Source organism: Cygnus atratus, chromosome 1 (genome assembly GCF_013377495.2).
Source record: "Cygnus atratus isolate AKBS03 ecotype Queensland, Australia chromosome 1, CAtr_DNAZoo_HiC_assembly, whole genome shotgun sequence".
NCBI lineage: Eukaryota > Metazoa > Chordata > Aves > Anseriformes > Anatidae > Cygnus > Cygnus atratus.
Window position 1 is genome coordinate 173,077,868 of NC_066362.1, and position 11,197 is coordinate 173,089,064.

An 11,197-nucleotide genomic window follows, 5' to 3' on the forward strand; every position below is an offset into this window, starting at 1 on the left:
TGCCATATTAGAGGTGAGAGTGTGTTAAAAAGAGAAAGTGGTCCCATCTCAACACAAACGCAAGGTACATTTGGAAAAACAGGAAAAAGATCGAATGGAGTGATCAACAGGAGCTTAAAGTAGTCTTTGAGAAGATGTAGGTAGGCAAGGGATTAAAAGAATTTTGAAAGGCTGTGCTGTAGGGTCAGGTAAAAGGGAGCTGGTCCAGCACAGTTCATTTCTTCACAAAATAGTCTGCTCACAGTTTATAATTGATTAGCTTTGAAATTTAGTTTCTATAAATCCTCTATCCTATTCTCACTTAGTTCTGACATATTCTCTTCTTGCCTGTGAAATGACAAAAAATATATATTTGGTGTTTCTGAACACTTAGTGAATCTCATCTTAAATTGAAGTATTGATTAGTGTTTATTCCTTGCATTTCACACTTCTTAATAAAACACTTGAACAGCAGTACCAATTAAATGCACATTTTTATTTTTTATTTAGTCTTCAAAATTTTAGTAACACTTTTCCATGCCTTATCAATTCTTTTCTGCTTTGGATTAGTCAAATTGTGAGCATGAAATATTAACGTGTAAGAAATTACTTATCAAACAAAGATCATCTCAGTACAGCTAACACTTTTTAGGTGCTGGGGCTGCAGGGTATAACTGAAATAAGTCGTAACAACACATAGCACTCCTTTAACATGTTGGGGACATTCTCCAATCCTACCCTTGTCAGTCACTGAAATTGTTGAAAAAAATATGAAACTAATAAAAAGTGACAATAAAATATATTCAAAGTATTTTCCATTATACTATCCAGCAAGGAGATATCCCATTTTTTATGAGTCATGTTACGTGATAGGCATGGACCTTCTAGCTATAGCAGTCTTTCTTATTACATCCAAATTCTGCTTCTGGGTGGTAAGGCAGGCTTTTAAGAAAGAGAATTAGGTGTTGTGATGTTCTGTCTTCTAATGCCAATGCCAAGGGCTGGGAATGGGTTTCAGGGGGCCAGCTTTGTGCTGTATAAATTACATTAAGGAAAGATAGGTGCCTGAAAAAAATCATGGCTCACATGTGTCCTGTACCTTAAGCTCTAATAGGAATGTGAGGGGAGTGGGGGAGAGGGCAGTGCGGGAAATGAGACCCTCATTTCCTACCTGAGAAGAAAACAAGAAAACGATTTTTGTGTTGTCCTTTCTGACAGTAAAAAGTCAAGAGTGTGGAATCACAATTTGAAAATTGAAGGGGTCTCTCTTTCCTTCCTTCCTTCCTTCCTTCCTTCCTTCCTTCCTTCCTCCCTTCCTTCCTCCCTTCCTTCCTCCCTCCCTCCCTCCCTGCCTCCCTCCCTTCCTCCCTTCCTCTTTCTCTCTCTCTCTCTCTCTCTCTTTCTCTTTCTCTCTCTCTCTCTTTCTCTTTCTCTCTTTCCCTTTCTAACTGGGAAATTCAAATCGGGAATGCTAGAAGACAGATAGAGTCCTCTCATCTCTAAGCTATTGTGGTGGGTTGGCCTTGGGTGGCAGCCAAACCCCCAGCCAGCTGCTTGTTTGCTGCCCAAGCCCCCAGCAGGACAGGGGTGGAAAATAGGAAGAACAGGACCAAGAAAGGTCACGGGTCAAGACAAGGTTCCATGTGGTCCCTTCAGGGAGGCAACAAACAGCACAAGGGGCTGCTGGGCCCGGTCCTGCCCTGCAGCGGGGCCCTGGGAGCCAGCTGCAACTCACCGTGTCCAGCATGGGGCAGCCCCGGCCTTACCTCAGAGAGGAGCCCTGCAGCTCCCCAAATACTTTGACCAACATCTGGATGGCAGCACCTGGATGCCAACATCCAATATAGCTGTCCCTGTTAGAGGTGAAGCTAGGTGCCTCTGAAGCCTCCATCTTGTCCTGAACTTGAAAACAGAGGTCCTCAAGATGGCTGCCAGCTGTGGTTGTATTCAGCCTTTCAAAATTAAGAGTCTGTCTTAGAAGTAAATCTCAGCCAGCTGAAACATAAGCCATTATTGCCTGGTTTACCTCAGAAGAAGTCGTTCATATCTGAAAATTGTTTTGCTGTTTACCTCTTCAGCAACGTGCCAACGGATGGTTAATAATTTATGGATGGTTAATACTTTGGTATAGGCAAGGGAATCCGTCATTGATACTTTCAGACTAACTTTTCAAGGCTTTGTCTTTATTTAGCTAGAGCATACAGGGATGATGGGGGCATACATCAATCTCCTCGCAAAGCCCATTTTATGTGACCACGCTCTAAATACATAAGGTTTCATTGGCATATGCATGATGGTGCAGTCAGTATAATTCGTGGAAGATGGACGGGACTTCCAGACTGAGGCTGGACTGCTGAAAATATTCAGGCTTACGGGAGTGCTGTATAGTTGCATCCAAAATCAGCAATATCGTGCTACTCTCTGGGGCATGTCCCCAGAATATCTTCTAGCAAAAGCAAGTCATGACTCATAATGTAAGAAATAATTTGCGTTGGTGGTAAGGTTGGTGCGTAAGTGTTGGCTGAAGAAAATCTATCAGCATAGACATAGCTTCAGGAGTACAATGTGGTGTGTGGAGCACAAGCCGAACAGCTAGGAAATAAGTCCGCTGGGTCTTTGAGCAATTTTCCCTGTTAGCTTGGTAAAAGATGTAATGAGACTGTAACTGCAATTGTTCTTGCCTATATTATGATTTCATCATGCCCCACATTGAGATGTATGATTGTAATACAAGCTTATAATGCCATGTAATGTCGTTCTCCTTATTGTATTTACAAATTTATTTTTCAATCAGTGTACAAGTATTTACATAAAAAGCAAGTTTGTCCTTAGCATTAAGACTTTTATTGAGAAACTATGCAATGAAATAAAGCTTTTCAAAGTACTTTTTTATTTTAAATATTTATTAGTGGCTTTAAAAAAATCCATATCTCTACTTCAGTAAGTCTCTTGCAATCATTTTTTTCACTATTAAAGGTAATATACAAAAGCATTAGGCAGGATTTTAAAATCTCCAACTGATCATATTTTGTTTTCCCAGGTTCACAGCAGGCAGGTCTCATATTACTGATTTCTTTTGTTCACATACTATTACACAATTTCCTTTTTCTGAATATAAAGTATGCAGCCTTTAATAGATTATAAGCATATTATTATAAGTCGTTCTATGCCAGGACACCATTTAAACTAAGGAAAGCTATTAAGCACAATTTTCTGTCAACTGAATTTCATGAGCATTGCTGTTAATCAAAGTAATTTTAAAAGACTTGCAGTGAGATGATAGTAGCTTTTTGGCTCTGGGTTATGTGAATATGATTTTGAAATGTTTTTGATTAACAGCAATGTTCAGGAAATTCATATCTGGGAAAACTGAATTTTAATAGGTCTGAAGATGTCAAGGACCTACAATAGAATTTAAATGTCATACAATCTGAACACTGAGACTTCAGTAGTGTACAATGCAAGCCCTGCCTAACCCATGCCTGGAAGCGTTTAGTAGTGGTAAAGTCAAAACTGTTATGGGTAAATGTTTTCTCACTCCAGCCTTTAGAAACCTTAACTCTGAAATCAAAGGTTTTGTTTCTTTTATTTTCATCTACATAGTGATTGTTATAATACAGGTGAATGACAGTTTTTGATTGCTAAGAGTGACCAAACGTTAGAAACTTCAGTCTTACAGATGCCAACTACTTCCAATGTATACAGCAAATTAATAAATTCTGTCCTTATCCAGTGATTTTTAATGTCTGCTTTCTTTTTTGTCTTGCTGCTGCATGAAGGTACACCTCGCTACAGTAGGTGGACAAGTAGTGCACCTCCAGCAATGTAAGCTTTCTTATTAACAAGACTTCACGTAGAAGTACCTCTCCATAAGCAGTTTTCTTTTAACTGTATATAACATTATTCTTTTCTGTTAACATTGTATTTGAACCAAGATATATAATGTGTAAATATATTTATTTTATTCTGTGAGTTGATTCAAATATAGTTTCAAAATATAGTTTCAAATATAGTCTTTGTTTCAAATAAAAGCAAAAGCTAATAAATGTCCATAGTGTAATGGTTCAAAGTATTTTAGAAAAAGTGTGTTATTTCTGCCTGGTTTATGGATCTTCTGGGGGTACCCTTGTTATAGAGAGGAAAGTATTAAAATGGTGGCCCAATGTGACTAAGCCATTTCCTTGCTGTTGCAGACAGACATATAAAAAATATTCTCTTCAGAAACAGATTGAATTGCTCCTTATAACTGGTTATATATTTTTTTGCTCTCACTTTATTATATGTGCATTCCAGAACTTCCTTAGTCTGATGGTTCAAAATATTCAGGTCTCTAACGGAAATATTGTAATAGTTATTTGTTCTTGTGCTCACTTTATCAGTTAATCTTGATTTGGGGCCTTTTCTGAAAGTAAATAACAATATTCTTCCTAGCCTTTATCACACTAAAGTAAACAAGCTCTTCTACTGTCCTGATCCAGGTTACATGCTGAACTGCAGCAGATTGTAGTCTTGTAGTTTTTAACTCACTGTCATGGTTTCAGTCACACTCACATGTATGGTGCATTGGTTTTTTTAAACCACCCATCAGTTGTAGGCTGAAAATGCACTTTTGTTCCTGTAGCATAGGATTTGAGGAAGCTGTGGTAGCAATCCAAAGAAATGACTTTGGAATGGATGAGGTACCAAATCACTAACACATGAAAGCTTTGAATTAGTGTGTGAAACAGTACAGGTTGTTACAGAGTTTGGGGTTAACACAAATTAATTCCTGTTGTATTAAAATAAACCACTGACAGGGTAGAAAATATTATTTCTTATTAATTACTGAGAGTTTCTCCTTTTCTTCTTACTAGTATCTAACTAGTTTTAAACTTTGACTTAAATGGCAGTGATCCTTCATTCTATTACAAAAAATACCACCAGAAACATATATACCTCAAGTATTGCAGCAGTTGATTTTTTACATGCATATTTAACAAAGTGAAATGTAGGACTGTAAGTATGTATGCTTTCTGAGACAGGCCCAGCAAAGTTCAGTGTTTCTGAATAGGAATCATAACAGTCAATTTAATAAGCTGGGAATTGCATACAGCCTAATCTGCTACTACTGGACATACAATAGGCATAGCAATATGGACAAGCCTAGGCATAGCAAAATGGCATACGAAAGACATACAGTAGGCATAGCAAAATGGACATGCATAGACATAGCAGGTATATCAGTGCTATATAGAAAAACCCTCCTTGACTGAAAGAACATATAGGGAAAAGATGCCACCTGATTTAGGAAGCATCAGAAATAACAACTTTAAGATGACAGAACAAGATTCAGAGAAAATCTTTTTCTTTTTTTTTCTTTCTTTTAAATTGACACTAGTCCCGCAATATTTTTTGTAACACGGCTGAAACCAAAATGTTCTCATTTCTTAGGAAGTGTGTTAATCACTAGAGTATCATGTATTAAGAAAATGAAAATGTGATTATTTCGATGAATTATGGCTTCTTCACTGCACAGGAGTTACAACAAGCAAAGTGAGGACTACTCACGTAAACTGGCTGGTGTTTAAAGCACTTTCCTAATGCCGTTTCCTGTTGTTGCAGGACCCCTCAAACAGAAAGCAAGGACTCTGGTCTTTCAGGTTGACTCTGTTCACTAGTCTATGCCTAGAAAGTCATGATTATCAGTGACATTGCTCCAATTTTTATGGGAAAAAAATGAAAAAAGAAGAATCTATACTGAGCTTTATTCATTCACTTATCCCCACACAAGAATTCTAGATTGTAAGCAGCAAGTTATGGAAGACATCTTTCTGCAAGGTTGAATCAGAGTTTCAAAGTGGGATGAGACTGGGGATAGATCCTAATATCTACTATTTGTTAATATCTAACCTGAAGCAGTTTCCTGCTTAGACTATTTGCTGTTGTAAGTCACTCTAAGGAACGGTATGAGAAACTGGGGAAAATACTGGTGGATTTTACTTTGAAGCCTCCATGCTAAATGTTCGCTTCATCTTTTATTTAGTGTAGTTCATCATACTTAGTTGATCCTTGTACTTGACTATTTTGTGGTGAAGATTCCTCTGAACTGCAAAGTGGTCACATCTTGGTACATGGTACACATCTGCACTTGATCTCTGATTATGAGGATTATTTTTTCTGCTTTAAAATGTATTGATTTTCAAAACTCCAAGAGTTTTTCCCACTACCCACTAGGTTGCCTTCAACAGAGTGCAAACTAAAAGGGCTACGATGCAGCTAGTATGTTGTATATTAACACAGGTAGCATGAATTTATCAACCTGCAAATATGTGTTCAGAATCAATAAATGTAAACATTTAAATGGAATGGGATATTTAAATTATATATGTTGGGTTTATTATGTGTAATTATAAAGATGTATTCATCTCCAAACTTTGGCCTTCTGTGATTCAGAAAAACTGAAATGTATGCTGCTGCATCTTCAGGGTCAAATTATTTTTCAATATATAAAAAAAATAAAAGGTCATTCAGCTAAGTGAAGAAAATCTGTTATTATCAAATTTTAATTAAGAATTGTTTATCTGATTTAGAAGATGATAGAAAGAAGGTATTATTTTCTTCCACTTTCCAAAAGGTGATTGTACTTGTAAAATTTGCTGAGATTGTCCAAGAAAGTGTGTAAAATCCTCATCCATCACCGAGAGCCCCTGGTCAGGGAATGACAGTGCAGTAAATATCTTCAGCAGCTGCCTTTTAATGTACAAGCTGTTTTCGGTAGGAATTTTCAGCTCTCACATAAAACACACTGTCATGAGTGACTGCCTGTGCTCCAAAGTCATTACTATTGGGATGATGGAACATCTTTCAGCGAATAACCAAAAAACTTTAAATGTCATGTCAAGTTTGTTGAAGCCATTTTCAAGCCTTGTTCAAGGTTACATGAATATTGAGTATGCCTGTTTTTAAAGAGTTGGAGATCTATGAGAGGGACCTCTCAGGTGCTGTTATAGAGAACAGCCACTTGATTTGGTGTTGGGTGGGGGGAAGCAATCTGTCTGTTAATGCATGTCAACCCACCAAAGCTCCCAAATCTTAACTGAGTGCATCTCCTTGAGGCAGTTAATACCAGAGATGTTTAGCAAAAGGTAGCAGGTTATGCAAATTCTTAAAATTACTTAGCTGCCTAAAAGATCACAAAGGAAAGAAAAATTATTACAATGGATAAATGAATTGAAATAGATTTTTTAAATATTTTAAAATTTGATCAATTAAAGATATATATAGGAAATGTAATTAACTAGATAAAAATTTGGAAGTCATTGTGAAGTGCTGGGTATTCTGTTTTCTCTTTGACGCCAGTGAGAAAGAAGGCTCTTCAGGCTCTCTTCTTGATTTCATGGGGAATATGGATGCTAATCTAACAAAGTCATGTAAAGTCTGTATCATTTCTAGGGGGGGTATCATTTCTAGGGGACCAAGCCCACTACTTTTGAAGTGATAAGATGTTTTCTTGCCTCTTTGGCCATCATTAGTCCTTCTAATGCATCATCTGCATAGATGTACAATTTTGTCTGATCAAGAGGTGTTTTTGTTACAAAGTATTGAAACTGAGTATTTTAATATTGAAATTAAGTTTGTTTGTTCTATCTTCTACAGAGAACCAGAAAGCACAGCCAGAGAAGTCATGTTCACACCACAGTATCAGTTTAAAATCGACAAGAAGCCCAGTCAACAAAGAAGTTACTTATGATGTGGAAACAAGTTCTTCTATGGCACGGAGCAAGGCTGTTGGGAGGAAGGAAGCCTGTAATGGAGAAGGCAACAAAGAAAAGAAAATGGAGCGTATTGGGTCTCCTTCTAAGGGAGAAGTCATTCCAGAAGTAGAAGCTCTCCTGGCAAGACTGCGAGCACTATAGAGTAATCATATAAAGGATTAAATCAAAGCTTAAAAACAAGCTATAATAGTGTATCTCTTCAAGATACACTAATTTTCCATTATTGACATCACATACTTTTGAGTTCCAAACTTCCCTAGGTATTAATACTCTACTTCTAAACATTTTGCAAGACTCCACAAAATGATACTGTAGTTTTGCTTAACTTCAAAACGATTTTCATTATATATTTCACCGTTTTTTATTCCAAGACACAGTCCTTTTAGTCAACAGGCTGCTGACCAAATGTTTTGAGAGCTTCTCAGAATAGAAGTAGAGTGTCTTTTAAATATTGTTAGATCATCATGCCTGGGAATAAGGGTCAGTAAATAACAGGAAAGTCAGTCTTATATTTTCCACTACATTTTTTATTCTGAAGAGATTTTATCATCTAAAAAGTATTATTATAGCGTCATTTGTGATTATAATAATGAGAAATGTGTATCATATAAATTTCTCAGCCATGTTCTAGTTTGAGTTCATCGAAGAGTACCAAAGCTTGCTTAATTATATATGCATTTACGAAAGGGAAATCCATGGACAGTAAACAAAGAATCTATGCACATAATATACTTTACGTGTGAATAATATATCACGTCTATTAAGCTTAGTTATAATAATTATATCAAGATAATATATATGATTTCTATGAATGCAATGTTTTGCAGTTGTGTCCATAGTGGGCAAAAGGTCTTTCTTCACAGTTATTTACGAATGTAATTTTTTATCTTTTCACATGTGAGTGAGGTAACATGTTTCTATAAAAGAAACATATAATGGAAAAGGTTTTTACAAGTGTTTTTTTCACAAACTCATTTTCCAGTAGCCCATAAAGTCTTATTTGCTGGCACAATAGGAAACTTGCACATAATTGCTTCTCTTTTATCGCACTGTCATTGTACATTCTTACATGTTCGCTATCATATTTATTAATTGCACATCATAAAGAATTGCTACCTATGTTACCAAGTGGGAAGATACTATTAGTATCTTTGGTCCATTATTTAAAGCTTCCTTATTATAAGAGTGTATTAGGTATCTAATATCTTTCTACTAAATTACTCTATTTTTCTTTACAAAATGCTGAAAAATATGTCTTTCAATAAGAGTCAGTTACATGAAACCAGTGTTTCAATGCTTCAGTGCTTTTTATATCCTTGTTTAAGTTGCCTTCTTACTTTCTGCACTAAACATTAATAAAGTTAATTAGAACTCTGAAATTGGGCCTGTTTATACATACTGCATGGAGTGTTTTTCATCCATCACGGGAATCAATCTCATGTTTCTGGGGCTGTTGTAACTGCCATTACACACTCTAATTACATTTCCAGCATTTGCTTAAAAAAATAGGAAGTATGAACAGAAGTCAGGGAAAGATGCAGAGAAATCCTACTAGACAGTAATTTCTTCAGCTCTACTTGAAAAAAAAAAAAAAGGCAAAGCTGCCATATGAGGCTGCCTTTGGTGCCTTTTAGTGGGTGAGTAGCAACTGCTACTATCATAATAACTAGAGTGTGGGTCACATGTCCTCTCCAGTCACTACAGTAAAATGTAAGCAATCACTGTGTAATACAGCTATTACTAAAGTTCAACTAAGGTCTGCAACTTGTCAACTGTTAAGACTTCCTACCCTTGCTTACAGGGTACCATACAAATTACTGTCTACAAAGTACAATATGCTTGAGTAAATAAAATTGTTTCTCAAACACAATGAAAATATATGTTGAAGAAAGAAAAAAAAGATTGCTGGAGGACACGCTAAAATGAAAGGGCTGGAAGTGGAGAACTGCCTCTGAAATATGAACATGATGACCTACTAAGTGAAGGTGGAAGTAGGATTCATTTTCCTAAACAGTTTCAGGAAGTTTGTTCATTTGAATTAGTGGGCAATAGAACACAGTAAAAAAATGACAGTTAAGGACACTACTGTGTATATCAAGCAAATAAATTATATGAAACTACCTACTGAAATTTTCAGTAGACAAAGTGTTTCTAGCAGCCTAGCATCTTCTGATTTTAAAATAAATATTTACATTTAAAATTATAGATCTTAAACCACACTTTCACACAGACTGAGAAGCTGTTAGAAATGTATTCCAGGGCTTTTAGTCCTTCTTAGCGTTTTGTTTCTGAATTAATCCTTTCAAGAAGCCATCAAGTTAATTCACAGTTTCCTTTGTATAACCAGAAGAATAAAAAAAGCCATACAAGTTTTCACAACCTATGCAAATACAATATGTAATTTTTCTGCTTCAGTATTTCTTTGTAACATCATAATTTGATGTATTCAGAGTTGAAGTACACAGTCCAGTTCAAGTGCACAGCAAGTTTTCTTTCTACATTTCATCTTTCTTTAACTTACCTTATAAGTAAACAAATAGGTCATTTTGAATATGAAAAATGCCTAAATTGCCTAATAAGTTCACATAAAAATAACTTTGAGAATATTATGTCTGCATTCTATTACTATGCTTTTATGTTTTTATTAAAATGTAAAGCTCAGCTTCTAAATTGTACGGGGTAAATTGTTTTAATTCAATTTAAAAATTAATTCATTAATTCAATTTAAAATTTAAAGCTAATTAAAGTTTTAAAAAATGCAGGTAGACTTTTAATGCTGTGTGCTAGTTATTTTTAGTAAGACATTTTTAGTATCAGGTCTATTGCCTGAACTGTAGGACTGGACTATATACCACTTTTGCTAGCTATTGAAGAAGGTTTCACATTCAGTGAAAACCCCTCTGTTTCTGTAATTCACACCTGAAAATTAAATTCCTATAAAAAGAGCTTCCTGATATCTTCAAACATGACTGTTCAAATAAAAGCATTTGAAATAATCTTGTGAGGTACGTTCCACTGCTCGTTCTTTCCTTGATCGGCACACAGAAGGCACAGACAGCAATGGCTTTTCTTACCAGTGAAACTGTAAAGGTCTAATGTGATTGTGATACTTCACATTCATTTTGGATGACTTTTTATTTCACTCAGTAAAAGAATTTTGATTATTACATCATTTTTCAGTTTATATGCCATATTACTCATGGCAGTGGTCTAAATTCATATTTACATAATTCTAATGTTTTGACCTTCTCAAGATATTAATGTTTGCTATCAGTCTCCTCAAGCTGCTTGCAACCAAGCTTGACATCTGGCTTATGGACCGTAGGTAATATGCTAGTCCATGTGAATGCAGAAGGAAAAAATGATGGTAGCCACTTTATTACAAAATTGCACAATGGCATCAGGAGACGGTGGCTGCCATGAGATGCAACACTGCTCTGAATTAAGCACATCATTAAAGAAGC

The 11,197-nt window shown here is 35.9% G+C and overlaps 1 protein-coding gene across 1 annotated transcript in view; it reads left to right on the top strand.

Moving 5' to 3' along the window:
* The window catches only part of DIAPH3 (diaphanous related formin 3), a 242,523-nt gene extending 231,790 nt beyond the window's left edge, over positions 1–10,733 (top strand). The window contains 1 exon segment of the mRNA XM_050709286.1: positions 7,615–10,733. Coding sequence (XP_050565243.1) covers positions 7,615–7,874 — 260 coding nt within the window. The 3' untranslated portion in view covers positions 7,875–10,733.
* The last annotated feature ends 464 nt before the right edge of the window (positions 10,734–11,197 follow it).